At 42.5% G+C, this 26,734-nt stretch overlaps 2 protein-coding genes across 4 annotated transcripts in view; one reads left to right on the top strand and one right to left on the bottom strand.

Annotated features, from left to right (window-relative positions):
- uggt2 (UDP-glucose glycoprotein glucosyltransferase 2) overlaps positions 1 to 15,687 on the bottom strand; it is a 46,739-nt gene extending 31,052 nt beyond the window's left edge. For 2 of the 3 annotated variants that reach the window (XM_080785870.1, XM_080785871.1), the window contains exons 1-18: positions 15,572 to 15,659; positions 14,985 to 15,149; positions 12,038 to 12,120; positions 10,762 to 10,892; positions 10,330 to 10,442; positions 9,963 to 10,140; positions 8,261 to 8,357; positions 8,112 to 8,178; positions 6,979 to 7,079; positions 5,861 to 5,960; positions 5,207 to 5,267; positions 4,418 to 4,509; positions 4,083 to 4,233; positions 2,423 to 2,542; positions 1,849 to 1,934; positions 1,584 to 1,719; positions 864 to 995; positions 150 to 314 (exon numbers count right to left, since the gene is read on the bottom strand). In XM_080785870.1, the coding sequence (XP_080641996.1) occupies positions 150 to 314; positions 864 to 995; positions 1,584 to 1,719; positions 1,849 to 1,934; positions 2,423 to 2,542; positions 4,083 to 4,233; positions 4,418 to 4,509; positions 5,207 to 5,267; positions 5,861 to 5,960; positions 6,979 to 7,079; positions 8,112 to 8,178; positions 8,261 to 8,357; positions 9,963 to 10,140; positions 10,330 to 10,442; positions 10,762 to 10,892; positions 12,038 to 12,120; positions 14,985 to 15,145 (1,974 nt within the window). In that variant the 5' untranslated portion in view covers positions 15,146 to 15,149; positions 15,572 to 15,659. Of the gene's footprint in view, positions 1 to 149; positions 315 to 863; positions 996 to 1,583; positions 1,720 to 1,848; positions 1,935 to 2,422; positions 2,543 to 4,082; positions 4,234 to 4,417; positions 4,510 to 5,206; positions 5,268 to 5,860; positions 5,961 to 6,978; positions 7,080 to 8,111; positions 8,179 to 8,260; positions 8,358 to 9,962; positions 10,141 to 10,329; positions 10,443 to 10,761; positions 10,893 to 12,037; positions 12,121 to 14,984; positions 15,150 to 15,571 lie in introns of all 3 variants that reach the window. The other variant, XM_080785869.1, reaches the window with a different exon arrangement.
- A 3,089-nt stretch (positions 15,688 to 18,776) lies between these two features.
- Positions 18,777 to 26,734, top strand: part of hs6st3b (heparan sulfate 6-O-sulfotransferase 3b) — a gene marked incomplete at both ends in the record, with an annotated part of 67,820 nt that continues 59,862 nt past the window's right edge. The window contains one exon of the mRNA XM_080785500.1: positions 18,777 to 19,324. Coding sequence (XP_080641626.1) covers positions 18,777 to 19,324 — 548 coding nt within the window. The remainder of the gene's footprint in view (positions 19,325 to 26,734) is intronic.

The following is a 26,734-nucleotide window of genomic DNA, read 5'->3' as shown; positions in this document are numbered from 1 at the left end:
GGCATGTCATAACAGACGAACATTCGGCGAAATGATAATTGGAGTAGAAGGACAAAATCAAAGAGCCCTGGAGGATTTTAGGTCAACTAATTATTAATGGGTTACTTTACTCTAAGTGGTTAAGGCCCATTTCACATGCAGCATCATACCATGAAGACAGCTCTCTGGAAGACGTTGGTTGAATCCATGATGCGCTGCAGCAGGATAGTCTCCAGCTCATCAGGGTCTGTCTCATCAGGGCTGAGAGGGACCCCGTTAAACAGAGCAAGAGGAAGGGATCCCAGCCCACTGTTCTTGTAGAACTGGGCACCTGTCTAAGAGCAGATTGGGTCAATGACTTACATTCATAGTCATTTCGTTTTCATACATTCACCCCAATCACGAGATTCCCGAGTGAATTGGCAAAGACGTCTTTTTTTTTACCGACCACGAGTTTCCCCGAGTTATGTTATATTTGCTTTATTAGCCGATTTCTATCATTTTTAAGACATACGCTGACACTCGTCACACATTTGGATCACATGACCGGGAAAAAACTGCTTCTAAGGGCTTCTGGGTAATCGAGTCAAGATTGCAATCCTATGGACAATGGCGGCAGGCTGTGGGTTTCGACATTATCACAAACGATCGCACTATTTTAAGGTGGACTTTCGTGAACTTTTGTGAACGTTCACGATCGGATGATTCTTCAAAAGTTAGTGAAAAACTGCTGCAGGGAAGCGTTGTTATCGATTCCTTTGGGAGTCAATGTGTTAAAAAACTGGCGACAATCTTAGTCAATTATTTTTCATCTTAAAAAACAGGGGAGATTCTAAGGACATTAGGGCAGCAAATCAAGAGGGAACACATTTTTATTTCCTTACCTTTCTTTTGTCGTCATACTCAGAATTGACTCCGAGAATCCGTTCAGCGTTGGCTTTGGGGAACTTTCTCTTCAGGTAAGAAGAGACAGTTTCGACAGACAGCGTCTCTCCTACGTCTACTTGGCTGTACATCTGCAAGAGCATGAAACAGCAGACCAGACATGACCATCACTCATCTTTACAGTATTACAGTTCATTATTCATTATTCCTGCCACTGCTTATAACCTCCACACCTGCTGATTTCAGAGGTGAAATCTTCTCCCTCGTCTAGTCGAATAATGTCTCAGGCAGTCGAGCAATAGTCCAACAAATTAGTGACATCAGAAGCATGATGAAATTACGAGCATTGCACTGAGAATTGCTTAATAACCTTCACTCTCCCCATTTACTCATCATGCCAAATTCCAAGAGCCCTCCCACACCTTAAGTCCCAGTCACTGACAATCCCTGCTGTTGAACTGGGAAGGGTGTGGACACACATGGGAGTCACCAGGTGCCTCGTTTCACCTTGTGATATACACTATTCGGTGATATATTTTCTGCCTATTCGGACCGAAACCGAATAGGCAGAAAAAGCTTTTTTCCTGCCGAATATTCTCTGCGGCCGAATATTCGGTGCATCACTAATCCGGTGGCACCATGGATGAATTGAACCCCAGTAGGAAGTTTAACGCTGCGCCGCCCAGATGCTAGCATGCTAGGAGTACGGTAGTACTTACGGAGACCATAGAAATCAGAGCTTGGGATAGATCATACTCTTCTGCAATGTAATTCAACAGCCGGTAAAAGGCAACCCCAGCATCAGCGAAGCCATCAATCTCATCCTCCGTGTTGACAACAAACACAAATCCAATTCTACAAGAAGTGAGAGAATACAGGTATTCAATTTGCAGGTGAAGTGAGAGTCGCCATATGGTGAAGACGGCGAGTGCAAAGATTGCAGGGTAAACAGATGTACAACTGCTGAGCCAGGACATACTGTACCTAAGAGGAATCTTATGCTTGTAGAAAAGCTCTGCCAGTTTCACCAGCTCAATGCTGTCTTCTTGTACTGGATCAAGGAAAAGAACCTGACAACAAAGAAGTAAATGATAAAATGAAGATGTTTGCACGCGCGCACACGCACACGCACACACACACACACACACACACACACACACACACACACACACACACACACACACACACACACACACACACACACACGTCGTCTGTGTTACATAGGCACAAAGCAATATGTTTGAATGGTTATAAAATCAATTGTAATCCTTAGCAAATGAAATATCACGTAGACCTTTGGCTAAGTGAAGCCAGTGGAGTGCACTGCAAATGTCTGTGGTGCCAGGAAGCACACTCCAATGACGGAGTGACATCAAACTGTCTCTCGCTCTCTACCTGTATCTGTCCGTGTATAGTGTGGTGTGCGACTGTGCATGCATGCATGCGCACGCCGCACAGCTATTGCATGATTTGAACGGGTGACCATGAGTCAGAGCGGTGGTCACAAAGAAAAGTTGGCAGTGAACGGAGATGCTTTGGCCATGTCTCTGGGACTCACCAAGTTGAAAAGGTTCCGCCGGATCTGCCGGATGACTCCAGGAAAGGTGGCTCTGAGAAGCTCCTGTACTCCTGATGGCCAGCTGCGGTACATAGGGTCACTCTCGATGTCATTCACCCACTGGAAAACACATATGAAAGATGATAAGAAGGCAGGTGTTCCCTTTATTTTCACAGTTTGTCAGTCACTGAAGGGATCCAGAAACAACAGCCATTTTCATCACGGCATCCAACGTCTGAGTCATGCCTTCAAGATGTTTACTGAGCCTGAAGTAGAATGACAATTTAGGTGTCCTTTCATCGCAGTAATATCATTTTGCATGACAAAACTTCACAGGGAAGTGGGAGGGTGGAGGGGGGGGGGGTAACTCAACTGTATTTTTAGATTTTTGAATCTGCTGACTTCCTTTAAGACTCAAAGCAAATTACTTAGTGTAATCATTCTAACGGATGACCTTGGCACTTGACCTTTATGGTGGTGAAGAAAACAAATTCTGTGTAAAGTGGCATTTCATAAGCCCAGGAAGGCAATATTATATAACACTGGGAAAGGTTTAAAACAGGACTTATTAACATGACTCTCATCCAATCCAAACCATTGTCAATGTGCCCATAAGACATCCTGCCCCTACACTATAAGAACCCTTGTGATGAGACTATATGTTGGTGGTGTTCCCTTTATTTTCACAATACTCCTTAGTTATGTGTAACAGTTAGTCAAGTTAATTAAAAGTGATCAATAAACCACCATAACTTCAATTTCTGCATCCAACATCTGAGTTATGCCTTCAATGTTCAAAATGAAAAATGGTAAAGCATTTATATTGCGCCTTTATCCAAGGCGCTTTACATTCACCCAATCACACACACAACACACATTCATATCCGACGGCAGAGGAACCAATGCAATTAGGAGTTCAGTGTCTTGCTCAAAGACACTTCAACACTAACTCTGGGGAGGGCCGGGATCGAACTGGGAACCTTCCGGTTGCCAAGCGGCGGCTCTACCCCCTTAGCCACTGCCGCAACCTCACTTTGTTCTGCGTTACATCATTGTGAGCAGAAATGTGCTGGGTGTGATGTTATATCAGAGCAACGTTCTACAAAAACAACTTGGCAAGCACCAAGCTTCACCTGTGAGATACGTAGGGGAAGGAAGCTTCTGTAGCTAGTAAATAATCCATCACCTGCCAAAATGGCAAAAACAGCAAATTCACTTCCAAAAGCCTTAAAACCTCCATAAGAAACAAAAGTTCCTCCCTGTCACTGTACTTATCCATCACTCCATCACTCACTGGGAAGACACTGGTTGAAATGATAGTCGGGGAAACTAAATTGAATGAGTACATCGTTCAATACTTAAAATGATCACGTTCATTTGTTTAGTCATTTCTATCCCTCAACCATTTGAATATTAAAATGGCCAGAGGGGCCTGAATGAAAGTTTGCAAGTTTTTTAATTTGATAGCTTTCCTTGGCTGCCTTCCCAGTTTATAATTGAGTTTTTTTTTGCAGACTCGGGACTGTTGCCATAGTGGAATGACTGATCCACTAATCCACACCCTCATGCCAGTGCTCAACACAAAGCACCTGCAATGCTGATCTGCGCCAGCAGAATACTGCAGCCCCTCTGCCGGACAGCACTTGGCACAGTCTCTCACCATTATGGCTGGATGTCTGATATCCAAGGCATAGCTATCCTCCACAAAGTTCACAGGTAGCCTGAGGAGCTTCCCCTGGTTTTCTCCGTTGATCCCAAGGTTGTGAAGACCCTCCAAGATCCTGGCCTCTCCTCTGATGATGTCCAAAATACTGACAAACATGAAACACAAAAAGAACAGGTCAGTTTCCATCCATATTAGTGGGGCAGTGGCTGTCTGTTGTGGTCCACACTCTTAATACTGGTGTGTGCGACAGGATCAGTGAACCCTGGGCAGCTTTGAGGCAGCAGGGAGTGAAAGCAGGCAGACTACTGCCTACTCTGCCAGGCTCTTACCTGAAGGGGTTGTGAACGTCCAGATCAATGTGCAGTCCGTTAACGAAGAGCCCTCCATCTCCTGGGTGGATCCCTATAGTCTCGCTCAGTCTCTGGAAGAACAAACTCAGTGATGTAAGTGCAAAGTAGAGCCGCCCTGAACGATTTTAGAGAATCCTACACCACCAAGGCAATAACCAAAGCTTTGACAGATTTAGTCAAAAAGCTCAAAATGTTCAATAATAATCAATTTGAAAAACCCTGGCATTCTGTTTTAAAATGTGAGAACATTTCACTTATAAACAAAATAAAAATACACTTTTTACACCCTTGAATGTGTCTTCCCGCAGTGTGTGATCTAAAAAAAAAAGATTGCCTGAGCACACACAACAGCTAGTGCAAACGTAAGACTAAATAGTCATGATTGGGATGATACACTACAATGATACACTACAAATAGTAAGTAAACAGTAAATAGTACAGTACATCCCTATAGTATAGTGCTTTAATCTTAAGTATTTTTTTAGATACAATGTACAACACATTCACACACCAACAGAGGCGGCAATGACACAAGGTACCACTCATCAGGAGAAGTTCAGTGTGTCTTGAAGTACACTTCGACACAAAGAGTACAGTCAGTCACTCTACCAAGTAAGCCACACTTAGTTACGTACTTACATACAGTAATTAAGTAATTTATTAACAAAGTTACAACAAGCTAATTGTCTGACACTCACGCACTAAAGATGTTAATATAATGTACAAAGTACAACACGATCTCAGGGGATGGTGCGTACGATATCACACCTTTTGGTTCTCCTCGATTTCCTTTCTCATTTCATGTTTTATGGCCACTCTTGTCAGGGATCTGTGGGAATAGTAAAACATGAACAGTCACCATCAGCTCTTTCCACCCCAATCCCCGGGTCGGCAGTAAAAGCCCCAGTTTTAATCTCCCAAATCTGTGGCCCCTCAGATGGCACGTCTTCAGCTGACTCCCTGCAAACATTCACTCCAAGTCTTTACTCAGCACTTTTTGGTTGTTCTTCATAAGAGCTACAGTACCTAGGCAGGGGAACACGCAGACATCAGAAAAGCTGATTCAATCTACATACGTACTGAAAGAGAATTTCAGCGCAGAGCTGACATATCTAGACAAAAATAACGGGTGATCACGTGTCACAGGTTTGAATCCTGATCCCGATGAACCTTGCCATGTGTCATTCCCCATTTCTCTCTCCCAATTTCCTGTCAGTCTACTGTCCTATAAATAAATAACAACTAATCTTAAAAATAAAAATATATTGTTTTTTGTAAGAAATATGTGTCTGGTCCATTTTGACAAGAGGACTGAGATTTTCGGAGAAAATAAAACAATTGTGGAAACAAAAAGAATGGAAGATTCTATGTCTGATCATTTGAAATAACCAACTTTTTTCTTCATGACATACTGTAACTTACCTGGCTTTGCTTGGAAAGTTCTGACTAAGATCTTGCATGAGCTTCAGAGCATCAAACTTTGGCACAGACAAGATTCTAGCTGCTGCCTGGAAACTAAGATCTGAGGGTGACAATAATATACATTTGCATGTATGGAAAGTAGCTGCTTAAACAAAGAGATCCAAACAAGAAAACCCAAGAGCAGTGGTGTCATGCTCATACCACGGCGTGGTACCCAAAAATAATTGACGTGCACACGCAGGTACGGTACGGAACGGTGCACACGCATGCACGCTAGAACAGTAGTAGAACACGTCCCCCTAGAATCTAGATTCAAACGAGAAGACACACCTAACCTCGGGTACGAGACTTAACAAGACACACCAAGTACCCAGTATACTGCTGTGAACCTAGACGGTTCACAGCAGTATGGCTCTAGTAGGCTACTGCCTGCTGTGTTCTGCACACAACAAGAATGCCTCCTCCACCATCAAAGAAGAGATTTGTCCGACTCCAAACCAAACTTTTTTGTTTCGTTACTGTAAAGAAGTTGTCTGATTATTTTAAGTCTATTTTTGTGTTTGTGTGTCTAAAACTCTCATACACTATAAACATTAAACAATATAGGCTTAGGCTATCAGCTGTTCTGTGGGCATGTGCACATGTAGGCGTGTGCGCGCGATTGCACGTGTGTGCCGGTGCGTGCGCATGACGTGGTACCAAAAAAGAATCGCCATTACACCACTGCCCAGCAGAAAGATTACATTTGCTTTGATATAACAACATGCTGGGTACTGGGTAGGCAGTGTTAGTTAGGTCACCCAAAAACTTTAATTCTGCCTATGCGGGCGGATTCTGCCAGTGCTTTTCAATTGGAACGGAGTGGTTTTTGGGGGGATTTTTGGTTGCAGAAATCCTCGAATGGCAACAAACCGCTCCGTTCCCATTGACATTAACAGAATCCGCCCGCATCGGCAGAATCAAAGTTTGCTGTGACTGCACCCTTAAAGTGGTTTATCTATTTCGCCCCCCATTCAATTTTGCATAACATAAATATTTTATAAACACACATCTAAATGTGTGTTTATATATATACATATAAACTACAACTATAATATAAACCTGGAGGCAATAAAAACCTTGCATCTCCCAGACTTTAAGAGGGGCCATGTCATTGGTGCTCTCCAGAAGATGCTTGCGAAATTCCCCAAGCTGCTCCTGCAGTTCAGGGTGAGATTTCCTTAGGAATGGAAAGAGGAACAGAAGAAATTACATGAATTAATACAATTGCAATAACCACCATCTACATATTAGGACGCTACTAAAGAATGTATAGCTATATACTGTACAGTATAATCCTTGGTGTTAGTTAATCCATTTGTATCTCTGAGGCCAGTTTTCCACCGGTTGGGAACCGGTTCAGTTCAGAACCAGTATTTAGTCCATGAGCCAGACATGCAAAATTGGAATGTTAATTATGAATTGAGTGTGCAAAACCATACCTATATTAAATTGTTCATAGGATCAATATAAGTAAATGAATATATGATAACTCTTTCACAGGAGTAGCTTTTTCAGATTTATCACACATTTTGTAATTTTCACCTACAGTAGTCCTATACGGGATCGGTGAATAGGTAATCCCCAGTTGATTACTTGATTTATATTGTATTGTATTACGTTTTCTGAATTTAAATATGCAAATTAAGCATTATGTTGGAAAATATGAAAAAGCTACTACTGTGGAAGGGTTATGATATATTAATTTACTTATATTAACAATTCAATATAGGTATGGTTTTGCCCACTCAATTCATAATTAACGTTCCAATTTTGGAGGTCTGGCTCATGGACTAAAAACTGGTTCTGAACTGAACCGGTTCCCAAACAGTGGAAAAGGGGTCTGAGAGTGTCCCCGGAACATCCAGACCCCAGAAACGCGCCCAGGGGGCCGGCGTGCCGCCCTGCGTCCGAAACGGTTGAGAAATGACAGAGCTATCGTGTGGGGGTCCCTCTACTGTACTGTACTTTACTGTACTGGCACACCCGAAATCATCATATATACGGTACAGTTAATATGTGCGTGTGTGTGTGTGTTAGGTTGCACACAGGTGGTGAAAAACAACCATGCTGTTTTCGTGCTCATACCCACCCAGGCACCCACCCAGCTACCCAGCCAGCCAGCCACACACACACATAGCTCCGTAAGGGAGTGGTTGCACTACTCAAAAAGAATAGGAGACACTGAACCCACTAAAGTTTAGATGCTTACTTTAACGTTCCAAAAAGGAATCCTTCAACATCTTCATTATTATCATCTTCACTGTTGGCAGCCGAATCTATAGAACAAGGTTTTCAATTCAATTTATATATAATAATGTGAAGATACAGAACAGGATGTGTAATTAGTAACAAACAGACCTTTTACTTTGGTGTCATCCACAGCTTTGTACTCTGTGCTTTTTATAGCCAACTCAACACTATATCCAGACAAGAGCATCTTTTGTGGCTTAGGATCCTGTAGCAAAAGAAGCAACATATGTTTTTCAAGGTAATCCGTGTAGATTTTCTCTGAATATATTAGGCCTGCAACTATTGATTATTCTAGCAATACATTTTCAGTTTAATCAAATAATCTTTAAGGAAATAGCTATATAAATAAATGCTAAATTAAACAAAAATGCATTTGATAAGAAAAAGGGAAAAAAAGCGGTTAGGTTAAGACTTCTAATATGCCGATATGTAAGAGTACATGTGGACCACAAACCTGTGTCAACAAAGTTACGCATATTCAACCTTGACACCAATGTCAAATTCCTATTCAAAGCATTTCCTCTATGTTTCACGCCTACTGTACAAGCTGCCTTTCTTTGAAGTACACGTCTAAGAGCATGTCAGTTCTGCAAACTGTTTAAAGGCATCTTAGACCGCCCCTGACTTTTACACAGCAATGTGTTTCATTCTATTCAACATTTGGCTGGTAATGCAATCCATTTTGTTCCATCGCTTGCCTTGAAAGACCTCAGCTTTTATCTGTGTTGCACTAAGGATGGTAATGGCCTCCTTGCAACATTTCCATCTAAGTAATGCTTAAAGTTGCTACTGTGACAGCGGAAATACCAAACTCATATCAATGTGCATTTCCATCAACTCTAATCTACAGCAATAATTGATGATAGAATTTCCCAATGTACATGCCAAATCTCAAATCAAATATCTTGTCCTTGCAAATAAATGTCTTCCAAGTGTAATTAGAGTACAGTACAGGGGTATTAATGAGCAGAGACAAACATTCTGACATACATTACAGGATGTGCCATTTGCTAAGCCCCCGCTATGTAAATAATAGTACCCTGTCAAAAGCATACTAATTCTGTATGCACACCCAACAGGGGGACTGTAAGGGAATTCACCTTCTATAAAGGGTTGACAAAATCATGTTACTTGTTACAATTCACAGGCACTGTGGTTGGTGGGTGCAATGGTTGGGAGCCCTAACCTATAACCTCACAGGGAAGCCATGGGTTCGTTTTAACCTGCCACAGGTTAGTTTTAACCTGCCACACATGTCAGGAGCCATGGGTTCGTTTTAACATGCCACAGGTGAGTTTTAACAGGCCATGGGTTAGTTGTAACCTGCCACACATGTCGGGAGTGACGGTTTTGTTGGACTAATGCCTGTCGGACTGTTAGTATGTCTAACCAACGTATGCACCCTGTGGTTGGTACAGTGGCTAAGTGCTTAGCACTGTTGCCTCACAGCAAGAATGGTGTCTCTCGGTCTCTCCCCCCATTCTCTCTCCCCGTTTCCTGTCAAGCTACTGATTATCTATCAATAACGGCAAAAAAGCCCCCTCCCCCCCAAAAAAGCCTGCGTTTGAACCCTACTGAGGCTTTCTATGTGGACTGACGTTTCTCCCTATGTTCATGTGTTTCTGCCCTTGCTGTGTTTCTGTTGGGGACATACTCCTACCAGTGCACTAGCTTTAGAGTTGGAGTTGGTACCAAGACTCTGCTGTGGAGCTACCCACTGCTCCTAAAAGTTAGATTCCCCACAGGGAACAATAAAGTATAACTTCACTTCAGGTTATTTGAAGTTGGCTGTAAAATCATTGTTACTCACCGCTACATAGTGACGCAGTACATATGTGAGTATGCCCTCTTCAGCCTTCTCAGACAGCACCTTATGAAAGGAGTTGAACCTTTTCGTTCCGACTTCGGCATAGAGGATCACAACTGGCACATCCGTCTTATTGAGCCCTGGGTACCTGTGATCATTCTTGTACAGATACGGCTTTGGCCTGCAAATATTTGAAGTGCTTGTTAAAGGAGAAACTTGACAATGACAAAGACAGACATGATATGTGTCTGTCTGTTGCAGGAAGTTGTATTAATTAGAGCACTATTGTAAATGTAAATGTTTCATCTTTTTCGTTCTGCTGATTAAAGTTTGGCACCAGAAAAGAATATGATGTGTCATTTTGGGTTACCTGCCCGCAGCTGCCTTCAGGAGCTTCTTAATGTCCTTGGTACTACAGCTGTGTTGACCATGCACAGAGACAAAGGCAGGGCAACCCCCTGGCGGCGGTTCATCAGTGGCGATCTGGTAAGGGCAAGGAAAAACACATGACATATCATAGCTCCATGGCCAAGGCCTGGCTGGCACTAATCTCAACCTTGTTGCAGGTGTGATTCCCACTGAGGTTAGCCATATTAAAAACATATGTGATACTGTTGTACTGTAGGAGGTTTGAAATGTAATACATAATATCACATATAGCCACAGGGGAGGGGGAAAGGCTTGCCTTTGTTTATTGAGGCTGTGTGTATATGTATTACCATTATGATTCATTTAAAAACAATATATATTTTTTACTGTGTGACACACACACACACACACACACACACACACACACACAAACCTGCTGCGATGCAAAGACAGCTGGTGAGTAGGACCGCAAGGACAAAGCAAATTTGAGCAGATTGACCTGCAGGTCTGTGAGGAATTGTCCAGCCTTTTTGAGGACCAGGTTGTAGTAGGAACGCACAGACTCTGAGAAGAAAACAAATGTGATGCAGAAGCATTATAGTAGCAAAATTACAGATAACAAATTACAAATACAGATTTAAAATAGACCAACTACACCAGTGATTCCTAAACATAGGGCTGTGGCTGTAACCCATTCCCATTCAATCTGAAGGGTCCATATAGTTCCCTATTGTATTTGTCAGTTTTTTTTTTCTTCCACAACAAATTGCAGTTCTGGCTTAACCATGCAGTCGGCTTTTGCAGTCAGTGAGGATGCAAAGCCCACAGCCATTGGCCAAAGGGTGGCGCTATAGCACTCAATTGAAAATGCAAACTTAACAGTCATATATAGCTCATGAACCGTTTGACCGTCCGTCAGCAATAAAACTTCGATACACTTATACGTCTCCTCATGACGAACAACTTTCGTGTTCTGACTTTTGACCTCTGACCTTTAGATCACCCACCCTTTTTAATTATATGGATAACAGTTCAAATCGATCTTTGATCAAAATTCATGAGCATTTCTACACACAAACTTTGGACCAATATCTAATGAAAATGTTGGGCTTTTGTTTTTATATTTAAAAATGAAGGTTTTAAAAGAAAAGAAAATTGCAGTTTTATGAAAATTCTGCTTCTGTTCCTAATACATGCAGAGTCAAATGTTTATGAAACTTTACAGGATGATAGCCATGGACCTTGTTTACACATGTGCCTTGACTCGTGCGGAAGACATCTGTTAGTTTAACCAATAACCTCCGCCCTCAGCAATTCGCGTGAAACGTTATACAAATAATCTATGATTATCTAACTGTCTGTAAATTTGGGGTACGAACAGCTGCAATACCGCTGGGTGACCTAAAGTGGCACTGTTGAGCAGCCTATAACTATAACTGCAGCCAGCCAGCTGTGTTGTTGTTGAGCAGCCTCAGTTCACACAGGGGTGATATCTATCTAGATATACACAGTATATATATATCCCAAAAAGAAAGTAAAACTTTTTCCAGAGTTTTTCAAAAACGTAAAAAATAGCCCATTTAGAGATCTAGAGCAACTTCGGTTCCCAGGAAGACACCAATTTTCTCTTTTTGGTTTGGGAACCTCTGTAGCCTACTACCGCATGAACTAACATTGAAATTAATGACTTGTTTACCAATCCAACATACCTCCATTTTTGTAGACAGTGAGCTCTTTCACAGTGTCAACAAACTGCCAGAATCTGTCATTCCCATCTTCTCCAATATACTCGCTGCACACAAAGAGATTGAAATCAAACCACCAAAAGAAGAACACAGGAATAGAGTACTGGCACACATGGCATTAGCCTCGGAAACTGCAGACGGTTTTGTGTGCCCATAATTGTTGTGAATTAAGTTACAGTATGTGATGCTGGAACCATTTGATTTCAATATACAGTATGTTGCATTTATTTAATAATTTTATATTTTGACAGATTTCATGATCATTTACTTTTGACAGGTCTAAAGGTAATGTTTCATAAAATGAAACATAATTTATGAGGCACTGGCTGTATGTTTATTTCCACTGCTTATTGAGGAAGTATTTTTTTGCTGGTACAGCGATTAGCACTGCTGCATTCCGTGTTGTTTAATAGGCTTTCAACTACACGCCCCTATCGGTCGGGAGGAGTGTTGCTCTGGGTGTAAGCACACTTGGGCTTCCATGGACGGCCAAAAGCAGGCGTGTCCTTGGTTTTTAGCAAGGAAGCTTTGAGAAGGAAAGGAAACGGTCAGGTGACTGGGCTGCGCCATGACACTTTCATGGACACTCACACCGGAAGTTCAATGAATGGAGCCGGCTGGACCAGCTCATAACAAACATTATTTCTGAACAATTGAGACCTTTGTCATATAATCGGTTCAGGAATATAAACAAAGACATCACTTTCTTTTCGATGTGCACATAAGCCTCTCCAACTGATCCAAAATGCCACAGCTCGCTTGGTCTTCAACCAGCCAAAATTCTCACACGTCTCTCCGCTTCTCCGCTCCCTCCATTGGCTCCCGGTCACTGCCCGCACAGAATACAAAACTCTGATGCTGGCATTCAAAGCAACCAAAAGGTATGGCTCCCCCATATCTTGCAAGTATGATCGAACCCTACAAACCCTCCCGCGCACTCAGATCAGCCAACGTGGGGAAGCTGGAAGTACCTTCACTAAAAACGCCGGTACAACGCTCCACACGTCCCAAACTCATCTCCCTTCTGGCTCCAAAACTGCGCCAAAATGCACTTCCCATTACAATCAGAACTGCAGCCTCACTCCCAATCTTCCGCCGTAGTCTGAAAACCCACCTCTTCAGACTCCATGCATGGCCCGTAGCACTTACCCTAGCCCCTTAGATAGAACTTTATGTAGACTTAGATAGAATTTATACAGACTCTGAGTCACTGAGCTTTCATGACTCCAGTGCATTCTGCCGAACTTCCGGGTGTAGTTTGGCTTCGTTTGGCTCCCATGAAAGCATCCATGAAAGTGTCATGGCGCAGCCCAGTCACGTGACCATGCCCTTTCCTTCTCAAAGCTTCCTTGGTTTTTAGACAGCTGGTGGATGGAAATTAAGCTCCACCCACGCAGCAGAATGTCAGCCAGATTCCCGGAAGCGCTTGCCCAAGGAGCTTCATTTCCGTCCACCAGCTGTCTAAAAACCCGGAAGAGACGCCTGCCGGTCGCGGCTTTTGGCATCTTGGAATCAGAATCAGAATCAATCTTTATTGTCACATCACATTACAAGTAAGGTGGGTGAAAAACTTGGTTGTACTTGTGCAGGCTCATATTGCAGTTAAATGTAGAGAGAAGAGCATAAAGTGCATAACATGACAATTGTGCATAATAAATAAAAGTTCATCATGGGTGCATGTATGTATGACTAGGCTATAAACAAAATGAGTCCCTATTAGAACATGAATCCGTTCAGACTGTGCAACAAAACTTAGCTCTTGTTCAGCAGTCTGATTGCTGACAAGTAAAAGATGTTGGTAGTACTGCTCCCGATGCTCCTGAATCACTTGCCTGGCCGTGGGTGCGGCAACGGCTTGAACAGGCTATGGCTGGGGTGGTGAATGTCCCTGATGATACTTTACTCCCGTGTTGAGAGTCATGGGGTCCGATGTGATGTTTCCCATTCTCAATACCTGACCACCACCTATTGCTGTTAAAAAGTTCAGTATCCAGCTGCACATGGCCGGGTGCACGCCTAGATCCCTGAGCTTTGCGTCTAGTCTGGTGGGAATGACGGTGTTAAAAGCAGAGCTATAATCCACAAAGAGCATTCGGACACACCTGTTCTTCCCCCCCCTTGTCCAGGTGGGTGAGCGCCAGGGCAACTGCATCGTCAGTGGATCGGTTCTGACGATATGCATTGCAAATTGCCATGGGTCCAATGTAGCCGGCAGCACAGAGCAAATAGTCTCTCTCAGTCTGGTGACGCTAAAGTGTGCCTGCGCTGACTCTGAAAAACTGGATGTGTTCGATATAGGCACGCTGACCGCACTGCCAATACAAACCAATAGGAGAGTGCGCTCCCGGTGTACAACTGTGAGTTTTCAGAACGCACCCCATTTGAGAATAGCCGGGGTGCTCGGATAGAAATGCCTTTTATTAAACAATGCGGAATGCAGCAATGCTAATCGCTGTACCAGCTAATTTATAACACCCATGGCACACGTGGTGAGTACTTTATATTTTAAATCTGAATGTTTATGTATACGTTTTCAATGTAAATGTAGCGATTGCGTAAAACTGGCTTCAGTTGCGTCATGACAGTCATGTTTCAGGGCTAGAGCCAGCATAGCTATGTTGCCTGAAATATTATGAAAGCAATGAAGCATCAGAAAAAAAGGTTAAAAGTGGCGTACTGAAATGTAATGCATTCAATTTAAGTCTTGTCCACCTGTTTATTGACCACCAGAAAACATGTAGCCTATGCTAGATAGGCCTATCACCGGTTTGGATGGTTTGGATGGTACTGCTACGTAGGATCAACATATGCAGTTTAGTTTTTTAATCCTGGTTGAATCTCACACTTTGATGAGTGTCACACCTGCAGTATCTTGGAATGTGTGTGTGAGCGCATCCAGTGAGAATGCTACCTTGTCTCTAGGAGGAAAGGCGTCATGGTCCATTTAGCCTTTAGGCTGGCAGAGACGCCTTTGGATGCAGACAGAACATGATGGATGTTTACCAGCAACAACAGCAGAACAGCTTTCCTCATCATGTTATGTGCAGGGCCAACACAACCCCAGTGTAGCATACACCTACCAAAAAAACAAACACGAAGCATATCAGTATTACAGTAGTAATGTTACCCCTTAAACCACTCGTCGTAGGGCGAAAATATTTGACATTTTTACATGACATTGACATGCCCAAAATAGGACGCTGGATTAAGGTAAGAAGAAGCCGTTGCCACGTAGTGTTGTTCTAGCTACAACACAGTTTGTGTTGTAAAACGTAACAATAGGCTATGGCTAGTAGTCGTCCACATCAATCTAAAAGAGTATAAACTGTTGAAAAAACAGAGCACATAAACTATGTCTGTTTTATAAGTGTTAACGTGTAGATATAGACATAGTCGACTGTGTGTGGCATGCAGCGGGACAGCGCTTAAGATGGTAAAGGTCCATTTGGCTTTGAATAAAATGATACTGCTCAAATCATAGAGCTCAAATACACGTACTGTACACTTGCAGTGCTTCCGTAAAACAGTCAATTCGAATAAACTGGCTGTAACGTTGCTGATAATACATACACGTCTCTCACTCGCTGCTTGAAGCTTCCATAATACAAAGCACTTCGGGGGTCTTTTTTTACACACAGTGAATTGTGGTGCCTTGCGCTGACATTCCCCGCTGAGGGAAACAAAAGTGATTTAAAAGAATAATGCAGATTTTTATTTTTTAATTATATGATTCTATGTCAGTCTTGTGCATAGATACACAAGACTGAAACATAAACATAAAATAAAACGAACCATACAATGGTACATTTTTCAGGCAATGCCATGGGCACCTACGTTTCTGAATCGACGCTCTCGACGCTCTCAAAAAAAATCCCACCAAGCGACGGAGCGTCTGTTCTCTGCTCCTACCGGCTACCACTGCTGTCAGGTCGGTGGAAAAACCGTGTATGTCCAAAACTGTTACTTTAAGTTTTTAGGAGATAGAGGAATGGGAAATGGGGAATGTAGATATTATTTAGTCACAATATATTTTTAATACTTTTCTAGCTCTGGTCCATACAGCCTACTGCTTCTATGATTCTGCCCTGCAGTAAGTATAAAGGCTAACTTTCTGCAGCAGTTAGGCTATATGGACCAGAGTTAATACTTTTCATTAGTTCAATTTGTATAAAACTCACAGACACACTTATCCACTTAAACTTTACTTTATTTATTGAGGCTATTTAGCCTATTTGTCAAAAATAGTTGATCTACGAGCTGATCTACAAAGTGCAAGTGCTTGTACCTACATCAACTATTGTTGGAGTGGTGCCTCCGCTCCATTACGGAGCTATGTGTGTCCTGTGTCCATATGTCTGTCTCTGTGTCTGTTTGTATGTCTGAGCACGGAAAGCTGCAACACCTAAAGGGCCAGTAGAGTACAGCACAGAGTAAAGTGGCACAGAGTAGCCTACAGTACACTACAGTACGAGCCCTGGGCTGTTCCTGGGGCTCTGGATGTTCCGGGGACCCCCGGGTACCCCCACACAGACCCCTCGGGGACCCCCACATGGTAACTCTGTCATTTCTCGACCGTTTCGGACGCACATCAGCTCGCCGGAACCGTCCCGGCCCCGGGCGCGTTCCTGGGGGTCTGGATGTTCCAGGGACCCCCCGGCGGGACCCCCACACAGTGACTCCGTAATTTTTCGACCGTTTCGGACGTGGGTTGGCTCACCCGAACAGGGCCGGCACCATGGGTGCATTCCTGGGGGTCTGGATGTTCCGGCGACCCCCGCACAGTACACTACAGTACAGAGTACATTAGAGTACAGTAACTATAACAATAAATGTATAGTTGCACCGCTCAGTTCACACAGGTGTGATTCTTCTACTTTTGTGCGAGAATACGCTATACCTCGAGGGTGGGGGGTAAAAAAAGAAATGTGGAGCTGCGAGGTTTCTGCCGGACCCATCTATGCTCCTACGATTTTGGTCTGGACTGCCAGGTAGCTATAACGAATAACATAATGCACATGTGATCATAGATGTTTGAGAGCATGCTGGCCCTGCATGCCTGAAGCATCAACAAATATGTTAGTTCAAGTGTTAGTTCTTGTTGTTATTGTTATTCGCCTATAATAATAATAAGGGTAATGATAATAATAATAATAATAATAATAACTAGAATTATGCAATTAGCAATTGCAAGTGTATAGTTGCCTCTTGTAATAGATTTTACCAGACTTTATATACCGGTAAGTGGAGATGCTGATGTGTATTTATGATGCGTCTGCACCGGTAAGTGGAGATGCTGATAAAATAGGCCATAAAGAGAAACATATCACCACATTAACGTTCATTCTGCATGAATGCATTCTGCATGCATCACCTCATCACAGGACACCAGCACCATCACCATATTATGGTATTATTACAGCTATAGGCCTATATACCTGCAGCTAAGACCCCACGTAAATGTTTCTCACACAATTTCCCTCTTATGCAGACACAAACAAACTCAGGTATAATAATCCCATCACCTGCAGTTAATGACGCCCATGCACTTTTCCTATATTTACTTTAACTATAGGACATGTTTTTATTTCATTATTTGTATTTATTTTGTAAGATATTTTGTCTGTCAGAATGTTATGCTTTATTCTTCAAACATGAGTATGTGTAGAGAGGCAGGGTGGATGGCTTGCGTTCATGCTTCTGCAACTGAATTATATACTGGCTTGGCTTGTCCCAGCAATGCTATTGTATACAATCTATAATTAAGGCATTGATTAAAGCACATATTTTGCCATCTCAAATTCTTAACTCTGAAAGGGCACATGTACGCGTGCCTGTGATGTGGATTTTTTAACTAGTTGGGCCATGTCGCGGGCTACTACACGTGTACACACTCAGACACACTCGATTGCACGTTAAAGTTTAGTGATTATATATGTGCAAAATGCAGGTGCCTCGATCAATTCAGTTGCCTGCAGGCTATTGTAATTGTGGCTTTGCGCTGTAACAACATGGCAATGCGATCATGTGAGACTCACTCGAGAGATGGAATGAATGAATCTATCCTCTCCCAGTCCCAGCCCAACAACGACAGCGATCGCATAACGCCTCACTCGGCATGAATGCAGCATCCTCCTCCTGGTACCACAAGTGCAAACCGCGATGATGCTGTAGGATGCTTCAGGAAGATTCATCCCAGTTGTCTCTCCGCGCCCACGGTTTGGACATGCCGGTGAAACTGAAGATTCCAACTGAAATTAAGTAGACAACGGACATAAAACAGTCTGCGATTTAGATTGGGATCAGAACAAAAAGTCGTTTCAACTTGACATCAAGCGTCGGGTGCAGTATAGTCTCCTGCTTTTAGAAGTTGGAAACCCAATGGGGTCGGGGACAGCCAAAATGATTATATGGCATATGACTTCTTTGCAATTGGCTCAAATTCTGTACATTTCTGCTGCTACAACACCTCAGGCGTGCAGTATTTTAGAGACCTAAACGTATAGGCTACCTGATACTTGAGATTGTGCCTATTCAGAGGACCAGACTACAGCTATCTTGATCAACATGTGGTAGGCTACCGGTACTTTGAAAATCTATAGACAGTATACACATAACCTCAATGAAGCATGCATGAAGGAATTCATCCTGAAGAACCAATTGGTAATTGTTATTCACAGTAATGGAATGAAAGCACTATCGTGATATGATGGATGATAGATCCAGTAAGCTCATCTTGGTTCCTATTTTAGCCGTTCTTTTTGTAATGATAGGTTATCAGTATATATGTCCAGCTGGCAGCAATGCGTGTCATTTTAAGCCCGTGGAAAATGTAAGGGGAGTAAGTCTGCTCTCTACATCATATCTGGAAAGCGACGATTTTTACAAAGATCAGGACCTCGAGGAAGATAGCCCTCCAAAACTACCGTCAAAATTCAACTTCACTGAAAGGGACCTTGAGCGACACGTGGAGTTCCACATCAAAGGAGACGACGTGATTGTGTTTTTGCACATTCAGAAGACCGGCGGTACCACGTTCGGAAGGCACTTAGTTAGGAATATTCGTCTGGAGCAGCCGTGCGACTGCAAACCTGGCCAGAAGAAATGCACATGCCACCGGCCAGGGAAAGAGGAGTCCTGGCTATTCTCCAGGTTCTCTACCGGCTGGAGCTGTGGGTTGCATGCAGACTGGACAGAGCTGACGAACTGTGTACCTGTCATTATGGACAAGAAGGAGGCTCAAAGGAACAGACGGTAAACATCTTTGCTCTTTGCATGTTTTTTGTGTGCGTAGTATACCCACCCGAGCGTGTAAACTATGCGTTTAGGCTAAACTTGTTGTAAGCTAATTGTGTTCATTAGCCTAACCGTCGTCCGTCCGTGTGTGTGTGTGTGTGTGACTGTGTGTGTGTGTGTGTGTGTGTGAGACTGTGTGTGTGTGTGTGTGTGTGTGTGTGTGTGTTTGTGTTTGTGCGTGCGTGTGGGTGTGTTTGCGCACGCGCGTGCTTGAGTATAGCAGATTGAAATGTTCAAGTTTGAGTGACCTGACCAGTACTGAGTACCAGTAAACTAAAGTCACAGGCAACTTGTGACTAAAAGTTTCATGCTGTGCCATTTCATGCTGTCCCATTTGACACAACATTGTATGAACAGTGATGGATTTATTAAGTTCCACATCTCTTCAAATGTAAACCAAAGTGTGTGTGTGTGTGTGTGAGAGAGAGAGAGAGAGAGAGTGTGTGTGTGTGTGTGTGTGTGTGTGTGTGTGTTTGTGTGTAGAGAGAGAGAGAAGAGTGATTTGATTAGTAAGGGGTTAAAGGTGTTCCCAGTTTCCCTGCTGACCCGCTCCACTGTACCATGGTACCCATTCAACAATGTCAATTAATATAACAATGAGACGAGTACTTACTCCCATGCCATCCCATATTCTTCTCCTCCAACATACACACTTGAGCAACCCTGGATCCTGCTAAGGAAGCAATTTAAAAAATGTTCAATTGGTTCACCAGCATAGAGCGTCGCAGTCCCTCCCTCTTTCAGAACAACGAGTGGCCCAGGAAATAAATCCCAATGCATTTTTCCCATAGGCATTTCTTAAAGTATTTATTTAAAGACGGTTATGCCGCGGACAAAGCCAACACGGATCGTGACAAATCATGACAATGAACACAATGTTTTGGCCGATCAAATTATTTATAAGAAGAAAAACAAAACAAATAGTGTCTCCTGCCTTTATTTTCTTCTTTCTAATGATTTGATCGGCCCAAAATATTGTGTTCATTGTCATGATTTGTCACGATCCGAGTTGGCTTTGTCCGCGGCGTAACCGTCTTTAAATAAATACTTTAAGAAATGCCTATGAGGAAAATGAACAGCGATTTCTTTTCCGGGTCTCTCGAGGGGGCGGGACTGCGACGCTCTATACCTTTTGGTTGTTAACCCTGTGACAGGCATGCTCCAGAGGCAAGTTGCTCTGCTTTACGTTATGGTCAGTTGGTCATCATACGTCATTTACATAAGAAGAGTTGTAGCTAACGCTGTGGTGCCAGACACGTATACATTTCACATGTCCTGCAGGTTGTGGTCAGTGCTGGTTTTCGGGTGTGTACTTCGTTTGACTGTTGGAATGGCTCACTGAAAGAAAACTATAAGCGACCCCAAGTGGGGTCAACCATGCATGCACAGCATTTTTTCCTATATTGCTTGATGGCTGGACCTGGTGAGAGCTGGAGTGGACCTGGTGAGACGTAGGAGGGGCCCGGACAGGAGTCAACCCATAGAGCCTAGTCCTTCCACGCGCCAGAATGGTACCTCCCAGTCCCGGCAGAGTAGTTCAGGAGGAACGGATTTTGTGGCCCTAATGGGACTGATCGAGGGTATCTACTGGGACCTAAGTCGGGACTTGATCACCCCGGCTGGGTCACCTGAGTGAGGGGTATGATGTTGGGAGACCCGAAACCCCGATGACCTTGGGATACATCACTGAGGATATGTCCTAGGTGCATCAATGCGATGTATTTTTGTTTTAGTTATTCTATTTATAGTGACTCATAGGAATAGACTACGTGACAACTGACAACCAGGAATAGTCTGGTGACCACCGGAGAGACGGGTGGCAGCCGGAATGTAGACGGCGCCCGGGAGCAGTATGTGAGCAGTATGCCCCAGCCTGTGTCTTCCGTGAGGAAGAAGCCCAACAAACCCACGGTGAGGCCTTTAGGAGGGCCATTCAAGCCTCAAGCGGAGCCTGCGGCACCACCAAGGGCAAGGTGGAGCCTGCGGAACCATTTTGGCATATTTGTTTTTGTTGTTGCTTATTACTAACCTCGCTATAATGGAGGTCTACAATTTACAATTGCCTCAAAAAGTCAGTGGGGACTTCAGCACCCCAAATAACAAATTCTGCCACAAACGGACTCAAAACAAGCCTTCTTCTTCTGCGCTACTGCCTTTAACCAGAAACCCTGTTGATTTATAAGTACTTAACTTCAGAATAAGTAAAGGGATATGTTGCAAAGGCTGGCATTTTTTATTGAATAGTGCACAGATCCTAAAACTATTAAATCCTTTTAACCAAACCTGATGTCACAGCTGGATTAACAACATTAACAACAAACAATACAGAGAACCATTTGTGAAAATATAAATTGATCTTAACCCACCCCCACCAAAAAGGAGGGAGAAAGCTTTGTAAATAAAGAAAGTGTTCTTCTTGCATTTAAATTATACCCCTCCTTCTGTCCTCAGCGTGGCTCTCCGCAATGAAAGACTCCTTTACACCTGCACAGTTGGTCTGGTGTTGTTATTTCCTACCTGTGGCATTTAATCAATTGTGCTCTACTGATTTACAACCCTCCTTTTACTTTACAACTCCATTTCACATTCCCTAGGAAAAGCCTCCTTCAGTTTCTGCATTGTGGGAACGAACTTGTTGCAAACACAGCATCACCTGATCCTTGAACTGCATATTCAAAATGTTACTTCAACTGACTTCAAGCACATAAAAAAGAAGAATCCAAATGCAACATATATACCTGCAGCTTGTCTCCCTGCAGCTAAACAGTTTAGATTTTTCTGCTGGGCATATTTACTGTATAATGTGTATGTTTCTGCTGAAACCTCTGATTTGCCATCAAGCTTGTGTGCTGCTTTTTGGTCTTTTACTTCTCACCAAGCTGGGCCACAGCCCTGCTATTCAATCAGTACCATGCAGTTGCTTGTTGGCCTAGGGGTAAGACCTTGACATTGTGTTCTGTCAGGGAGGTTAGTGGGACTAGAAGTACTGTACAAAGCAAAAGCATACCTTCATACCTAAGTGTAGACGCTTCAAAGAGATTTAAAAAGGCATACTGTATGTTTCACTATCAATATTTTATACCAAGTGCCTCAAAGCGCCATATACTGTATGTGTCAAGAACTCACACCAAGGTGTGAACTAGTGCACTTTGGGCTGGTGTGTGTTAACACCAACAGTATAATATATTTTATAGCATTATTGGATCACACAGTAACGTAACAAATTAGAATAAGGCTGATGCGCACCTCAACAGGTTGGTGACAGGTGTAGGGCAACAGTGCAAAAGGGTATCTTTGAAAAACAAAGAAGAGGACCCAAACTTGCCAAAATGTTGCTCTTTTATTAAGTCAACGTTTCGGTCGTTAGACCTTCATCAGGACAGACACAATGATACAATATAATTTATAGATCCAGTGAGGAAGTCATGGAGATGCAGCCCTGGCCCATTGACTGCAGAGATAAACCAAAACCCAAATCAGACCCACACTAAAAGCCTAGAACATGACATATACTGTACTGTATGGGGAAATAATTGATTGTGTTGTAGGCTGTAGGTAGGCTGTAGGCTACGATTTAATTGCACAGTATACACACCCATCGCAACAGAAATAATGATGTTCGTACTTCGTACTAAACCACAGTATATCGGTGCCCTCTGGTAATTTAATTATTGCTGATGAACAAGAACTCCTAATGCTATTTTATTCAAAAAATTGAGGCTGAGGTTAATCACAGTACAAGCCAAATGCCATCAGAATCCATAAGGATAGAACGGGCTAAAGGGCCAAGAGTCATGATTGATTTTCCTCTGTGGTCTTTCATCCCTATGGATGAGGGCATCCATCTCTGTCCACTCAGAGGTTTAAAGTTGGCCACTAGGACACATCCTGCTGTCACACATACACACCTTACTTGCTCTCCCTCAGGTCTTTGTTCTGCTGCAGTCTTTCTTGATTGCTGATGTGATTTATAGACTTTGAGGCTGCAGTTTGTAGTGATATCTTCACTACCATTGTATTGACTTTACAGCTGCTGATGATTCATTTTTATTATTATTATGCAGATTATTTGTTTTATTATTATTAGATCAAGATGGACATATACAGTAGATAAAAAAACGATATGTATATATATTTGGTTGATTAATTCTAAAACAATAACTATTATTATTAGTGTTTTATTTTACCTCAGCCCAATGTGGCATGCGTATTTCATTAATGTAGTCACTGTTGTTTGAGTGCCTGATTTCTGTACTGCAATTTACGATTTGGAGTGTTAAAGTTACAAATGAATGTCATAGTGTAGTTGAAATCTATCTAGGTTTGTCAGTGATTGATATACTCAATTAAACTTAAATATGCATATATAATCCATACCGTCCATTAATATTAACGGCAAAATAATTGAGGGAAAGCACAGAACGAGTTCCTTGAAGCATACTGTATCTTTGATGTCAGAACTGCAGTGATTGTAGCAGAGAATTCCCTTCATTTCTTTGAAGAGTAAAAATATTTTTTAGGACATGAGCACATGATTTATTTCCTGCAGTGCCAAGTGTTTCCTTTACTCAGGAAATTGTTCACTGGATGAGGCAGCCCTTCATTTCACAGCTGCGGCATTCTGCACTTACCGAGTTGCCTTGTTCATTGTTATGAAGTACAGTAGGCACCAAGCAGCTTCTGAAATTACGCAGACATTTTCCTCCAACCAAATTTAGTTACAAACATGTCATGTTTTACCCCCATGTTAGCCACAGGTACCGTAGCACAACAGCTAGCAAAATAGATAACTAATATTATGAAAATGTCATCTTTAAGTAAATAAAAATAAATAAAAAAGAGGACCCCCTAAAAAACAAGATGCTGCTCTCAAGGGGTTTATCCTCCAGTGAAATCTAAAAAATAAAACAAAATAAATCTTGGAAAACAGTTCTAGGGCAGCGCTCTGTAGGAGGCTAGCCGTCTAGAAGAGGGTCTGTCTGTGAGTCTGTCCAGGGCTAATCTCAGTGACAGATTTCTTGTGCATGCTGCCAGTAGGCCAAAAAAGTATCTCCTCATATTTAGATTTTCAGATGTTCATTATATGAACATGGCTCCACCATTGACTTCCATGATAATTTTTTTATCATAGAAGTCAATAGTGGAGCCATGTTGTTATTAGACCACAACCTTTTATGTTGGTGAGATTCCCTTATAGTCTCAGGCCTCGATAAGGCAGGTAATGTTCACTTTTACACAGTACACTAATTAGGAACTTAATTACACCATGTGCAGTAGCTCAGTAATTTAACTGGATCAACGGTTGAATTTTAGATTTACGAAATGTTGTATTTTGGAATGCTGACAATGTGTCACTGCCAAATTCAAATGGCATGCCCTTGTTTTGTGGTTGAGAGAGAGCCTCTCTGAATGAGTGGCTTCAATGTCGAGGGCATTCACCCTGCCAGCTCTGATATGGCAGTAGGGGCGTTTCAGGGCTGAAATGGGGCGGTGGTCGACTGGTCGGAGACGGAGGCAGCATTGTCTGTGCAGCATTGCATGGCCTTTTCAGATGGGCATGGCACAGGTTGATCCAGCTGCGCAGTGCAGGAAAGGTCAGGCGTGTCAGACTGTATCAGTGTGTGTGTCCTACGGTGGGGCTCCACTGGAGTGTGCTGCCAGTCAGGGGAGAAGTGGAGCAGGCAGGCCTGCTGTCTTTTGGGGCCTTTGGGAGCAGGATGCCTCTCATTGCTGTCCTCTTAAGTTGCTATGAGGGAAGAAGCATGTTAATATGAGAGTGGAATGTTCTTCTAGTGCTTGGGTGGAATTTTACAAGCAACACACCACCTTCAGTCACGCAAGGAGATAATCTTTTGAATCTTTGTAGTTTGGATGTTCCTTTCAGCTACTGTAGAAATCTTGATAGTTTTACATTTATAGTATTTGCTCTGTTGAGGATACTTCAGTATCTCTTTTGTATTTGCATTCAGTATGATAATGAGTCACAACAGAAGCCAACGTTTTCCTTTCCTTTATCATTTGATTGTGAATGCCTTTTAAACGTTCTGCATAATCTTTTTGTACAGAAGCTACAGTAGTGTCTGAACCAGCTGTAGTTATACAGTACATGTATTGTTATAGAAGAAGAATGTGTAGTGACACATTTCACTGAAATATTTAAAGAAAACTGTTTTTTGAATTTCCCCATTTGCTTTTGTATCACTTGATGCCATCCTTTTTCCATCAAGGTTTCTCTCCAGTAAACCTGCTAAACATTCACCCTGATGTCTGTATAAAGAAATGCATGCTTCTTGAACTGAGAAAAAATCGAGTAGCCTTGTAAAGTTCAGAAAATCAGAGAAGTAGCCTCTGTATATGGGTCAAAGACTTGAGGGCTGTATTTTGCGTGTCTTAAGTACCAGGTCTTATTCCCTAACTTGAGTAAACTAAAGACCTGGAGGCGTGATCTATGCCGTTTGGCTATTCTGAGTGGCCAAAGAGCATTGATCACGCCTCCAGGTCTTTAGTTTACTCAAGTTAGGGAATAAGACCTGGTACTTAAGACACGCAAAATACAGCCATCAAGGTTTTCAGGTTTTCAAGGTATCTAATTATTTAAACAGACATTTAAATAAAGTTTTAGTCAAATTCCCATCTGTCATTATTTAGAAAAGTTGTTCATGATGTCAACTTTCCTAATTCTATGAAACACTCCGGATAAGAGGGAACTCCTGGCTATTTACCCACCATCAAGCCCATTTGAATCAGTTCTGCATTTCCACAGTCTTTCACATACATTGTAGTTTTGTAATGGTACTTTATTTTGTTTCACTTAAACATTTGATTATGCACATCATAATCTGTCCGATGACTCATGAAACTCCACTATCAAACTAGGCAGTGCTGAACAAATATGAATCAAGATTCTGCTGATGTGGCCCGGACAGCTGGCACAGCGGTCTGGGAACCTACAGTAGGCTCAATGTAGCCTCACAATGCATTGCGGGTTCGAGTCCTGATCCTGGTGATCTTTGCTGCGTGTGACTCTCCCCGTTTCCTGTCAAACTACTGTCCTATCAATGAAGGCATAAAAGGCCTATTTCTTGTCTTGTGTGGTGCTGCATGCTGTGTAGTGTGTGTGTTCAGTGTTGGGCGGTGCATTATTATTTTTGATCGTATCCAACAAGGTGGCCAAATGTATAACAATCTAATTTTACATCTAAATAGTACACTAAAGTATGTTTCTGAAAAGAATTAGGCAATTCAGTCCAGAATCTTGATTAATATTGATCAGCACTGCCTATATATTTGATAGATAACGTGAGCCTCGTATTGAGTCTATATAAAAGCTTTAAAATTATGTTAAGAAATTGTATTTTTTCCAACATT

Source organism: Protomyctophum bolini, assembly GCF_963924005.1.
Source record: "Protomyctophum bolini genome assembly, chromosome: 16".
NCBI lineage: Eukaryota > Metazoa > Chordata > Actinopteri > Myctophiformes > Myctophidae > Protomyctophum > Protomyctophum bolini.
The sequence above is the reverse complement of the archived record's forward strand: the minus strand, read 5'-3'. Positions and strand labels throughout refer to the sequence as shown.